Raw genomic sequence first — 14,426 nt, forward strand, 5'->3', positions numbered from 1 at the left:
TCTCAGCTCTCCTAATTAGCTTGATCTTGTCTCGGAGTTTGTGTGGAGTGAACTCAGCTTTTGCCTTAAAAGGTTCTTGGGATGGTCTAAAACAAAGGGCTTGGCTCACAGAGGATAAGATTGGTGCTGGGGTCAGCACTGAGGTCTCATCTGTGAAATGTAAACTAAAGGGTTCTACTCGTCTACCTGCATTCTCATTGGATGGTGACTATGTTATTGGGGGTGTTTTCTCAATACACTCCTTCATGCAGACAGTGAAGCATAACTACACCAGCATGCCTGAGCCACAAAAGTGCACAGGGAGGTTAGTAAGAGGAAGATGTGATGTCTATGGGGCTGTAACAGTGTGTGCAGACAAATGTGAAGATTTGTATGATGTGCTTACGATCATGTTGCAAAGACACTGTTTAGTGTTGAAATACAGAAGACACAGACACTGCTATATTTGGCAAATTAAATTGCAGGTACAAGTGTGAAAGAGTGTGAAAAAAATCATTTTTTTTAACTGAAATTTATACAATTAACAGGAAAACCAAATAATTAACTTTTGATCAAGTTAACTATAAATCTAATTAAAATTAGAGTGATTTTAGACTGGTGATAACTCGTTTCAAATCTTGTTGGAAAGGCAGATCTGTGATGTACTTTTCTTTCACATTTGCAGTGCAGCTGTCAGTAATGGTCCTTAATAACTATGAAAAACTCTTCTCCTTTGTTGTGTTTTCTGATCTAATTATTAGTTGTCCTCAATGTATGTAAATTTCAACAGTGACACGATTATCTTTGTGCAGCATTGACTCTCGTGAACTCCGCTTTTCACACGCAATGGTCTTTGCCATTGAGGAGATTAACAACAGCACAGAGCTGCTGCCAGGCATCACACTCGGTTATGACATCCAAGACTCGTGCACCTCGGTGCCTCTTGCGATGCAAGTTACATTCCAGCTTTCAAATGGCATTGACCCTATGTTTTACAGCGGTGGAAATTGTTCACAATCTGGTATGGTAATGGCTATTGTCGGTGAGTCTTCATCCACCCGATCCATCAGCATGTCGCGCGTCATCGGGTCCTTTGACATTCCTCAAGTAAATATAAATGTCTGGCAAACTGTATGTTTAACATTGTCCAGGGCTGATTTTTCTGTCCTGTAAACTATTTACACAGTTTTTTTGTTTTTTTTTTAAGGTGAGCTACTTTGCCACTTGTGCATGCCTGTCTGATAAGCAGCAGTACCCAAGCTTCTTCAGAACAATCCCCAGTGACCAGTTTCAGTCTGATGCACTGGCAAAGCTGGTGAAACACTTTGGCTGGACTTGGATAGGTGCGGTCCGGTCAGATTCAGACTATGGCAATAATGGCATGGCCTCTTTCCTGGATGCAGCACAGAAGGAGGGAATATGTGTGGAATACTCTGAATCTTTCTATCGGACCCACCCACGAAGCAGGATCCAGAGAGTAGCTGACGTTATCCGCAGGTTCCTAAATAACTGATTGTATTTTAGTTCCATTTGCTGACCCTGGCCTTCTGCACAAGAGAAAAAAAAAAAAAAAACACACACAAAAAAATGCGGGGTCAAATATTGAATGGAGGATTGTTTCTTTTATCTCAGTGGAATCTTACTTTTTTCATGACTTTTACTGCTGTCATATTTGTTCCTGACATTGCTGGGCAAAATGTAAATAGTTTGACCATTACTGTTCATTATACATACAGCCAAAAAAAGTGTCTCTCCTGTTTATTTGCATCAGTTATCTTGATTCCTCATATTGTTATAATTTGATGCACTGTAATGTCTCTCCAGGTCGACAGCTATGGTTGTTTTGGCATTTTTGGCCTCAACAGAAATGAGGCTCCTTCTTGACGAGCTGTCACGTGAGCCTTCTCCACCTCGCCAATGGATAGGCAGCGAGTCCTGGGTAACTAACCCAGACTTGCTGAAGTTCAGCTTCTGTGCTGGAGCCATCGGATTTGGCATTCAGCAATCTGTCATCCCAGGTCTGAGAGAATTCTTGCTGGATCTCTCTCCCTCTAAAGTGGCTGCCTCTCCAGTGCTTACTGAGTTCTGGGAGGATGCGTTCAACTGCAGGCTGGGAAAAAGTGAGAAAGTTGTTGAAAAGTTATCAGATGTTTTTTTTTTTTTTTTACTTACTGACATTTATCAGAAACAGAATTAGTCTAATTAGGCTATTATTCTGTCAGTGATTTCAGACCGTCTTCGTTTTAAACACATTAAATCAGTAGAAGTCAGATGGTCGCTAATGAAAAGATTGTGGTCATTTTCTGTCTCCTGTAAATCAATTCAAGTCAAATGTATATATAAAGCAGATTTAAAACCAACTCATGTTGACCAAAGCGCTGTACAGAGGAGAGTAGGTACAAGAGGCTTGTCATCTGTAGAGTCATAAATAATAGGGTCTGACAAAATAAGAGGGAATAGTAATTTATTGTTATTGCAGAGGCTAATATGTCATGGTCCTCTGTCTCTGTGTGTTTTAAGGTGCAGCCATAGATGAGCGTGTGTGTGATGGAACTGAAGACATTCAGACGCTCACCAGCCAGTACACTGACACATCTCAGCTCCGAATCACTAACATGGTTTACAAGGCTGTTTATGCAATAGCTCATGCGATTCATAATGAAGTGTGTCAGGACACAAATTCTAAAACTCAGTGTGACAAATTCACAAGAATAGAGTCCAAACAGGTCATACCAAATACATAAGATAACACCCAAATGTTATTTTTTTAACCACAATGTACATTTCAAAATATAAAGTTGTAATTGCTCTCCTTCACTGTCTTATCTTACTTCATCCTCACAGGTTCTTACTCAACTGAAAAAAGTCAATTTTTCCCAAAATGGTTATGATGTGTCATTTGATGCCAATGGGGAACCTGTGGCCAGATATGAGCTGGTTAACTGGCAAAAAAGTGAGAGTGGCAGCATTGAGATGGTGACAGTAGGGCTCTATGATGCATCACTGCCAGAGGGCCAGAAGTTCCGCATCAACAGAAACCTCACTTGGGCGGATGGCAACAAACATGTAAGAAGCTGCACAGCAATAATAGAAACATAATCAAAATGTGGTGCTCTCAAAGGTCAGCCCTGTTCCTCTTATCCATATGTTGCTGAACTGTGGCAGAGAGATAGTAACAAAAAGGGAGGCATGTGCTAAAGCAAATTTAACTTCAGAACATAACCAGCTGGTTGATGCCTCAGTTTTGCTTTAACTGAAGAACTTCTCAGTGCATTTATTACACAAAACGGGGCGTGATTAGAGTGAGGACATGGGGGTCATTCCCCAGAAAATAATAAGATAATGATTCAATTTGACATACATTTAGGTAAGCTTTTTGGATATCATTTGGAAATCATGTAGTTCAGTAATCTGACACTTTCTATCAGAGAAAATAGTGTTCATTAATTGAGGGTTTATTTTTTTTGTCCCTTTAATCCCAAACAGAACAGACAAAAATGTTAACGTCTGCTTCAATCCTAAAATCTGTATAGCAACCTGAATATGTGTGAGATTGTTTATATCTTATGTACCAGGTGCCTGTGTCAGTGTGCAGTGACAGCTGTCCTCCAGGAACTCGTAAAGTGCTGCAGAAAGGAAAACCCATCTGCTGTTATGATTGTATACCATGTCCTGAGGGAGAGATTAGCAATGCTACAGGTAATTACTTTCCAAATGAATGTCTAAAACATCAAATATATGACTGCTCAAAGTCCCTTTTCATTCCTTTTTTCAGATTCCCTCAATTGTTTCCCTTGCCCGAAGGAGTTCTGGCCTAACACAGAGAGAGACACTTGTCTCCCCAAGCCTGTAGAGTTTATTTCCTTTGATGAGGTCCTAGGAATCATCCTGGCTGCATTCTCGGTTGGTGGTGCCTGTCTTGCCATCATAACAGCGGCTGTGTTCTTTCATCACAGGACATCCCCGATTGTCAGGGCCAACAACTCTGAGCTGAGCTTCCTGCTACTCTTCTCCCTGACTCTATGTTTCTTATGTTCATTAACTTTCATTGGAGCACCTTCTGATTGGTCCTGCATGCTGCGGCACACAGCATTTGGCATCACCTTCGTCCTCTGCATCTCTTGTGTCCTTGGGAAAACCATAGTAGTGTTAATGGCCTTCAAAGCTACACTTCCAGGTAGTAATGTCATGAAATGGTTTGGTCCTACACAGCAAAGGATGACTGTAGTGACTTTCACATTCATTCAAGTTTTAATATGTACTATTTGGCTGCTTAGTCGTCCTCCTTTTCCAATGGAAAACCTAACCACATTTAAAGAGAGAATCATACTTGAGTGTGCATTAGGATCAGCTATTGGGTTCTGGATCGTACTTGGTTACATCGGTCTACTGGCTCTCTTTTGCTTTGTGTTAGCTGTCCTAGCTCGGAAATTACCTAATAATTTCAATGAAGCCAAGCTGATCACCTTCAGCATGCTGATATTCTGTGCAGTGTGGATCACCTTTATCCCAGCGTACGTCAGCTCTCCTGGGAAATTTACTGTGGCTGTGGAGATATTTGCCATTCTGGCCTCCAGTTTTGGACTGATACTGTGTATATTTGCTCCAAAGTGTTACATCATATTGTTTAAGCCAGAGAAGAACACCAAGAAATATTTAATGAACAAAAATCAATCTTAAGACATTCCAGGTTTTGGAATAGTTAAAATATAAAATTAAAATAGAGCTCATAGAGCTGTTCTCATTCACCAGAGTCTTCACGTAGTTCAAATATCAAGTGACTGTTTGTTCAGTGCATTTTTTAGTATGTTTGACAAGTCATTGTCTTTTTGTGCAAATTATTTTTCATCATGTGTTATATTAAGTATGAATGTGCAACAATGTATTTATTGGGTTCTGTCTTTTTATTAATTTTCAAATATATCATCATCATACTATAAAATCTTGAAATTAATTTAAATGAGATGAATTCAAATAAAAGTGTATGTGGTGTTCACAATGGTTACTTTATGAGAGAAGGAAGAGATCGTGACAGGAGATTATATTGTCCATGCTGCCCATAGAAAGAGACCTGGTCAGCAGCTCATCAAAGACCATTGGGTAAGGGAAAGGGGGGAATAAACTACATAAACAAGCACACAGTGAAGCATGACTACATACACCATGCCTGAGCCACTTAGATGCACGGGGATGTTTGCTGGGTAATGCTAAGGTATAATCTTAAACATACTACATTTAACTTTTAACTGGTTATAAAACAGACCAACATAAGCAAATAAGACTATCAGAAAAATTGACTGGCAATTTCTAAATAGTTCAGCTGACTGGCCAGAGAGCTGCTGCTGCTAATTCAGGTTGAGGACACGGTGGAATAATTTGATTAAATGTGTAAGAAGATCACTGCCCAGCAACTATCTGCATACACACCGCCTGCAGATATACTGTGGCTTTGTCTTTGCTTGGTTTCAAAAAGGCACAGCACACTGATGCACCTAGCAGTGTAGGATGAACTGCAATACTTCAGATACCAGCAGTATTCCCATCAAAAGATGTTGTTGGGGTGCAACGGTGTTCTTGGAACAACCAGAATTAAACTCTTATTTACACAGGGTGTTGCTGTGTTAACATGTAGAGCTCAGTTATGTAGGGAGTTAGGGTATTAGGAGATTTAGGCATTTTAATGGGTCTCGTGACAAAAGCAGGAAGTTTATCTTCAGCATATGTTTCAAAATCTGAACGATATAGGATCAAATTTTCCTGGCCTTCAATTTTGTTCTAATGCCATCACATCAACATTTTCTCTGCAAAGGAGGTTTAAACCTCATCTAAGATTACATTTGCTTTTGTGGAATTTATATTTAATTAAAGATTGTTATGACTGGATATGCTAGAGAACAGTAGATGCAGGTTTTATAGGAGATTGGTGTGTCAGTGCTTCAGTCTGTAGGCTATCATGCGTCATCAAAGTGAAAGCGAGCCTCCTCAGGTTTACCTAATTGACAACCATTACATCAGTGAAGGGCAATTACATGTATTTTATTTGCAAAGATAACAGAAGAAAGTTTGCAGGCTTTTAAACTCTGTGTTGGTGAGTCCTTACAGAGTTGTTAAGGACACGTGAGCTCTGACTTCAAAAAACGGGTCAAAGCAGGAATTTTCAGAGTGGGACCTCCTCCTGCAGGGATGAGAGACTCGGTTGCTTATCTCTTTTCTGGATCAGGAATGTATTTGGTAAACACGGGGCAATCTTAGCTCATCCAGTGAGGTTAAAGACTGCGGCCTAGGTGGGTAAGATCGAAACGTTTGTGTGCTCTCTTTTAGTAACAGCAACTGTTGGGACTGCAATGAAACAGGCATGCAGCTGTTTTTGACTCTGTGTATACGGTCACTGCGGAACTGATAATGCGTTCAGGTGCACTCTCAGACAATGGGAGGTGGGAGTTTTCAAACCCAGGGGACTGTGACATTCTACTTGACATTAGAATAGGTGCATTTTCCAGTGGTGCAGTGCAGTAGGTGCACTCGATTGTCAGAACCACGTGGTGAGGGTCCCAACAGTAATATGGTATCTCGGGGTATTTAAAAATACAGTGTCCCTTACATTATCCTTGCACCTATATAATGAATGCCTTAAGAGTGAACTTTTTGTAAATAATGTGATTTCTCAAACAAAGAACCGATCAAAAAAGACCGTTTATCCTCAGAAGGGAAGATTTTTTGGTTTGTCCTGTTGCAATCTACCTGCCTGCCTTGCTGCTGCTCTTCCTGGGTTACACCTGTACAGAGTCTCTTTAAAATAATAATTATGATACTTATATTCTAATTGAAGAAATGCAGCTCAGCATACTTTCCAACAAATAAATTGTATACAGTGAGTGCTTCCCACAAAGTTGGATGTTAAAATCACCATAAAACATGTAAAAAATGTACATGATACATACGATGGAAAAATTATAGTTGGAAACCATATAGCAGTGTTTGGCGGCTCCCTCAAAAGTCCAACAATGTGATTTGTAATCAGCTGGTGGTAATACCATATGCTGTGGGAGCATTTGGGGAAGGTTCAACAGTATGAAAAATGTGATATTGCCCAATCATATACTGCATGTAATATGCTGTGTTTATCGCCCTCATTCTGCATCAAACGTTCTCACTATTCTCGTCATTTGAACAGTTTTGTAGGGGGTCAGGGTCAAATGGCAAATATTCTATCAAGAAGTCAAGAAATATCTCAGTATCCTGATTTTTAAATGTATGTTTACTTTATTTGGGACATTATTTATATAATGAGGGAATATATTGTGAGGACAATCAAAACTCACAACATTTGGAATAAATTAAGCATTGTAATTAAATAGACCTAAGCTCTGTGAAGTTTGTGTTGAATGTACACAGCATGACTTTACTGAAAAAAATCCCAAACCTGGAATGTCTTAAGATTGATTTTTGTTCATTACATGTTTCTTGGTGTTCTTCTCTGGCTTAAATAAAATTATGTAACACTTTGGAGCAAATATACACAGTATGAGTCCAAAACTGGAGGCCAGAATGGCAAATATCTCCACAGCCACAGTAAATTTCCCAGGAGAGCTGACATACGCTGGGATAAAGGTGATCCAGACTGCACAGAATATCAGCATGCTGAAGGTGATCAGTTTGGCTTCATTGAAATTATCAGGTAGTTTTCTGGCAAGGACAGCTAACACAAAGCAAAAGAGAGCCAGTAGACCGATGTAACCAAGTACAACCCAGAACCCAATAGCTGATCCTAATGCACACTCCAAGATAATTCTCTCCTTAAATGTGGTTAAGTTCTTCATTGGAAAAGGAGGATGAAGAACTAACCAAATAGTACATATTAAAACTTGAATAAATGTGAAAGACACTACAGTCATCCTTTGCTGTGTAGGACCAAACCATTTCATAACATTACTGCCTGGAAGGTTTGCCTTAAAGGCCATTAACACTACTATTGTTTTTCCAAGAACACAGGAGATACAGAGGACGAAGGTGATCCCAAATGCTGTGTGGCGCAGCATGCAGGACCAATCAGAGGGTGCTCCAATGAAAGTCAATGAACATAAGAAACACAGAGTCAGGGAGAAGAGTAGCAGGAAGCTCAGCTCAGAGTTGTTGGCCCTGACAATCGGAGATGTTCTGTGACGAAAGAACACAGCTGCTGTTATGACGGCAAGACAGGCACCACCAACTGAGAATGCAGCCAGGATGATTCCTAGGACCTCGTCAAAGGACAGAAACTCTACAGGCTTTGGGAAACAAGTGTCTCTCTCTGCGTTTGGCCAGAACTCTTTGGGACACGGGAAACATTCTGGAGAATCTGACAATATAATGAAAAGGGCTATAAGCAGTAATACACCCAATGTGTTGTAAAACAAATAATAAAATTACAAATACATAATTTAGAAATACATAAATACCTGTAGCATTGCTGAACTTTCCCTCAGGACATGGTATACAATCATAACAGCACATGGGTTTTCCCTTCTGTAGCACTTTACGAGTTCCCGGAGGACAACTATCACTGCACACTGACACAGGCACCTGGTACATAGATAAATCCAACTCACACATATTCAGAAGTGCCATGCATCTCTTATGGATATGATATAGGTTAACATTTTTTTTTTCTTATTAAATATCCAAATGCAAATATGTGTATTTAGAGTGTTATTAATCTTTGGAACAATTACATTTGTTTATTCTAGCTGTGAGGATATCCCTTCCCAAAACTACAATGTAGCTGTTGGGTGACAAAACCTTCAGTAATCATTTCCTCTTTTTCTTACTCTTACCTGGCTGCAGCTCACACTGAAAATACTCTGTTTTTTCACCCACATATCTTGCATTAAATTGTATTTGGGATACATCTCTTCAAGGCCAATATGGACAGGGAAAATGGATACCAAAAATAAATATCAAACCCTCTGAGATCCCCTCTAAAATGTTGATATGTGAATTATTACTTGTGTGCTCCTTACTTGTGTGAGGCCCTCCACCCACGTTAGGTTCCTGATGATCCGGAACTCCTGGCCTGTCGGCAGCGATGCATCATAATGCCCTACTGTCACCATCTCAATGTTGCCACTGTCACTTTTTTGCCAGTTAACCAGCTCATACCTGGCCACAGGATCCCCGTTGGCATCAAATGACACATCATAACCATTTTGGGAAAAAGTCACTTTCTTCAGTTGAGTAAGAACCTGTGAGGATCAAGTTAATTAAACCAATGAAGGAGAGAAAAGAAACCACAAATTTAAATGGATATTTCAACTTCTTATAGTTACATTATAGTGGAAAATATGGCATTATGGAAATCACTTATTCATCTTTGTCTGACCTGCTTAGACTCTATCCTGGTGAATTTGTCACACTGAGCTGTTGAATTTGTGTCCTGGCACACTGCATTATGAATGGCATGAGCTATTGCATAAACGGCCTTGTACACCATGTTACTGATTCGGAGCTGAGATGTATCAGTGTACGGGTCCTGAAGCGTCTTTATGTTTTCAGTTCCATCACACACATTTTCATCTATGGCTGAACCTAAAACACACACAAGTAACAATGCTATTAGATTAGTATTCCAACTTGTGTGTTCATTATTATTTTTTAAATTTTTTTTAGGTTTAATTTAACTCGGCAAACCTGTCTTGCAGAAACAAATTAATTCAAATTAATCAAACAAATTAATAAAACAGGCTTCTCGAACCTCAAAGTAATGATTTTAAGACATGGCTTTGTCAATTTTGTTGTAGCTGCTGTTTCAGTTTGTGTCAGGCCCCACTTCTCCTTCCATGTCAGGACAGGCATTAAAATTAGTCAGTCAAATTCAAAAATAGCTAAATAACTGAAAATCTTTTACATGAATCCCCAAGTGACTTTACCTGTTTTAATGTGTACACAATCATAGTAGGAGCCCTAAACCTGATCTGACATCATCAATCGAGATTATTGACAGAGAAGCACCTTTTGTCCACCCCTTGTCTTGTTCAATATCAATAGATTTCCTTCTCAACATAAATCTGCGTTTTGGTCTTAAAGTTGATACTGACATTTTAATGTGGGATGCTCCCCTCAGAAAGACAGTCAAAAACATCAACAACTCAACCACAAGGAGCCTATTGTAAATGTCAGCTACATGAAAAAAATCAGATCAACTTTCTCACTTTTTCCCAGTCTGCAACTGAACGCATCCTCCCAGAACTCAGTAAGTATTGGAGAGGCAGCCACCTTAGGAGGAGAGAGATTCAGCAAAAATTCTCTCAGACCTGGGATGACAGATTGCTCAATGCCAAATCCGACGGCTCCAGCACAGAAGCTGAACCTAAGCATATCTGGGTCAGTTACCCAGGCCTCACTGCCTATCCACTGGCGAGGTGGAGAAGGTTCAAGTGACAGCTCCTGCAGTAGGATCCTCAGGTCTCCAGAGGCTGCAAATGCCACAATAATCATAGATGTTGACCTGAAGAAACATTATATTGCATTGTATTAAAACCAAAGGAAACATAAAATTATGATTTTTAAATAGATATAGATAATATAGATACAATAAATGAAAACTGAAATTTGTTTTTTGATATGTTGGAGGTACAATGTTGTTCTCACTAATTCTATTTTTATGACAATATCAGAAATAAACATACAGTAATTAAACATAAGACAAATTATAAGCATGTTAAGATATCTAGATGTATGTTATTATATCAATATATATTAAGATAACAATATTGTGTTTTTGGGTCCTGAAGGTCAGTGTCAGTGCAGGGGAAAAACTATCAGTGATGCAGACACCTGCGGATAACGTCAGCAACTCTCTGGATCCTGCTACGTGGGTGGGTCCTGTAAAAAGATTCAGAGTATTCAACACAGATTCCCTCCTTCTGTGCTGCATCCAGGAAAGAGGCCATACCATTATTGCCATAGTCTGAATCTGACCGGACAGCACCTATCCAAGTCCAGCCAAAGTGTTTAATCAGCTTCGCCAGTGCGTCAGCCTGGAACTGGTCACTGGGGATTGTTCTGAAGAAGCTTGGGTACTGCTGCTTATCAGACAGACATGCACAAGTGGCAAAGTGGCTCACCTGAAGAAGATTTGGGTTACTCTTAATGGGACAAACATACTGTCAGTACTGTCTTTTATATATATAGATATATAGATATATATATGCCAGAAAGTCAAAAAATATTTACCTGAGGAATGTCAAATGAACCGATGATGCGCGACATGCTGATTGATGGCGTGGATCCAGACTCACCAATGATAGCCATCACCGTACCAGATTGTGAACACTCTTCTCTGGTGTTAAACACCGGGTCCAGCCCATTTGAAAGCTGGAATGTCACATGCATTGCCAGAGGCACTGAAGCACAGGAGTCGTGGATCTGATAACCGAGTTTGATGCCCGGAAGCAGCTCCGTGCTGTTGTTAATCTCTTCAATGGCAAAAACCATTGTGTGTGAGAGGCGCAGTTCACGGGAGTCAATGCTGCACACAAACAATCATGTCACTGTCTGAATTAACACATGATTTTCTTAAACAGAAATGAACAAAAGGACCAGCTGCAAGTATTTGTTGTAGACAGTAACTGATAGAGATCCCCTGCCCATCAAAATTCAAAACAAATATAAGTCTAGATTAAACATGAAATTGAATCTATAAATTAACAATCTTTCTTTGTTTTTATACTGCAAAAATAAATAAAGTACGTTATTTCAAGTTGTCAATGCTACAAACACTGCAGTAATACAACTGCAAACACTAACAACATGTTTCTACACACATCATTCAAATAAAAAGATTTCTGTCCTCTCGTCCATCACCTCACCCTTTAACTTACCTCCCTGTGCACCTTGGTGACTCAGGCATGATGGTGTAATTATGCATCACTGTGTGCAAGTAGTGGTGTATGGAGAAAACACCCCCAATAACGTAGTCACCATCCATTGAGAATGCCGGTAAAGCGAGTGGTACCCTGGAGCTTACATTTAACAGATGAGGCCTCAGTGCTGACCCCAGCATCAGTCCTATCCTCTGTGGGCCCAACATTTTGTTTCAGAGCTATGTTCAGTTGAGACAGAATCAGACCAATAAGTAAAGCTGAGATCTCCATTGTAAAGCATGTGTATGTGGGAATACTGAATGTGTTTTCACTGGTTTATATAGATTTTCAGACAAAAGCTTCCATCCTTCTGTACGTCAGCTCAGTATACATCAGAGACGGACCTCGTTACCTATGGGTCCTTCATGAGCTCATGTCCAAGCTCTAAGTCTTTCCATAGGTTACACGCAAAACACACCATTACATCTCCCTATCTCTTTTCTCATCTTATTCTTATATATATATATATATATATATATATATATATATATATATATATATATATATATATATATATATATAACCCTGTTAAAAAGATAAATTAAAAAGTAGTGGAATAAGAAACACTCATTTTATTTATTTTTGTTATTTGTTTCGTTTTCTTTAATAAGTGTATATTTGTGTTTAAGAAGAATATAAGAGTAATATTTAAAAGTGAAAATATGTATTGGTTTAAGTTTTGTCACCTGAGGAAATCCCATGAGAGAGCGGGGTGAGAGGTCAGACGGGGGCGGAAGTGAAAGGAGGAGAGACCAGCGAGGAGCTGCATGGCAGAGTCGACTGAACGGGAGTGAGAGATGCTTTGCTGAAGCTGCAGCGCAAAACACAAGTTACAGATTTTTTCGGCTCACTCTGAGACTGTGGCGGGACAAATTAGACCATGGCGGGCCGCCAGAGTCTAACTAATTAATGGGAAACATTGCATTGAAGAGACAAATTTTGGTTTATTATAACAGTCACAGACATTTTTTGTTTTGGGTTGTTGACTGAAACTTACCTGAAATATCAGGACTTGGAAGTGCTTTATTATTTTTTTGTTTATTTTTCCATGGTTTAAATATTGTTTCATTGCCAAGCATACTAAAGTAAATAACGAAATATTTACCTGTGGTTATTTCTTCATCTTTGAATGGGGGGGGGGGGGGCTACAGTGCATCAAAATGTTTGACCGAAAACAGTACTGTAAACATATACTATCAAATTCTTGCTAAATACATTTTCAATCTTCCTGAAAAAAATTGAGAATATTTTGGAGTCATGGTTGATGAAGTTATATCAGAATTTTATCTCAAAAACTGAATTTTTGAGAACATTTTGAATTCTCATGGGAACAACTGGAGTCAATGAGACTGGCATTTTTAAACATCAGAATTTCTCTTATGAAGCAAAACACTTAGAGTTAAAAACAAATCGCCAACATTTCCATGCTGTCAAGATGCAATTTATGTAACCTATTATCAGATTTTTTTTGGACATTATGACCATTTTTGAAATCTTCCTTGACAACAGCTGCCTGGACAGTGAGTCCCTGAGTCGACAAATGCAGCTACACAGCTGGTCTCACTTCCAGCCAATTAGCTCAGCGAGTTAGGAGCTGGTTCTTGGTGTCAAGGGTTGTGTGTTCGAGACCCAGCAAGGGCGATGATGGTGATGATGAAAGATCAAAATGTCAGATGTCCTCAATATGAAACACAACACAATTGTCCTGATGGTGGCATCACAGCAAGCCTCTAAATTAAATAAAAACAAATAGCTTGGACTGGACCATGGGTGAAAGCTAACCGAATTTTGCATAAAGGTCCAGTCTCATGCCAGATTGCTGTGCTGTGTGTGTATGTATATATATATATATGCGTATATGTATATATATATATATGTGTATGTATATGTATATATATGTGTGTATATATATATGCATATATATGTATATATATGTGTATATATATATATGTATATATATGTGTGTATATATATATATATATATATATATATATATATATATATATATATATATATATATATATATATATATATATATATATATATATATATACATATATATATATATATATATACATACATATATATTAAAATGGAATCTATTGTTAAACGTTGAATATCGCAGAATTTGACATAATTTCACTGAAATGCTGTTTTCATGTGGAGGAGGAACGTATGTCTGAGGAAAACTGCACGGAGGAAAGCAAATCTGGGTGACACAACAAGTCCCCACCCCCCACCCCCCCTTCAAAACAATGTACGCATGGCGAAGCGACTGCCCACGGCTCCGTCTTCATCTGCGAAAAAACTGAGAGACTCGACATTAACACCTCGGTGCAGAGCCGAGCAGCTCCCGAACGACTTGTATGTGTCAGGTGAACTGTTGTTTTGCAAAGAAGCAGACCTGAGAAATCATAATTAAAGTTGTAATGCGAGAGAGTTAGCCACCTCCGATTCATATTATCGGCATATCACCAGAGTGACTGTTAACTGCTGCCAACAGTAACTGCTGCTAGCTAGCTAGCCCCGTTAGCCACAGCCCTCTTA

The 14,426-nt window shown here is 39.1% G+C and overlaps 2 protein-coding genes across 2 annotated transcripts; one reads left to right on the forward strand and one right to left on the reverse strand.

Moving 5' to 3' along the window:
* The first annotated feature begins 260 nt into the window (after positions 1-260).
* LOC115571121 (extracellular calcium-sensing receptor-like) lies at positions 261-4,659 on the forward strand. Its single transcript, XM_030400206.1, has 8 exons — positions 261-304; positions 792-1,086; positions 1,187-1,476; positions 1,804-2,099; positions 2,500-2,705; positions 2,824-3,045; positions 3,555-3,678; positions 3,755-4,659. Exons 1-8 carry the CDS (start codon positions 276-278, stop codon positions 4,657-4,659), a joined length of 2,367 nt encoding a protein of 788 aa, XP_030256066.1. The 5' UTR covers positions 261-275.
* A 2,753-nt stretch (positions 4,660-7,412) lies between these two features.
* Positions 7,413-11,959, reverse strand: LOC115571132 (extracellular calcium-sensing receptor-like). The gene is made up of 9 exons (XM_030400231.1): positions 11,838-11,959; positions 11,191-11,485; positions 10,792-11,081; positions 10,348-10,462; positions 10,167-10,230; positions 9,338-9,543; positions 8,979-9,200; positions 8,418-8,541; positions 7,413-8,317 (listed from the first exon to the last, which is right to left on the reverse strand). Exons 1-9 carry the CDS (start codon positions 11,942-11,944, stop codon positions 7,413-7,415), a joined length of 2,328 nt encoding a protein of 775 aa, XP_030256091.1. The 5' UTR covers positions 11,945-11,959.
* Positions 11,960-14,426: the final 2,467 nt, after the last annotated feature.

Source organism: Sparus aurata, chromosome 2 (assembly GCF_900880675.1).
Source record: "Sparus aurata chromosome 2, fSpaAur1.1, whole genome shotgun sequence".
Taxonomy (NCBI): Eukaryota; Metazoa; Chordata; class Actinopteri; order Spariformes; family Sparidae; genus Sparus; species Sparus aurata.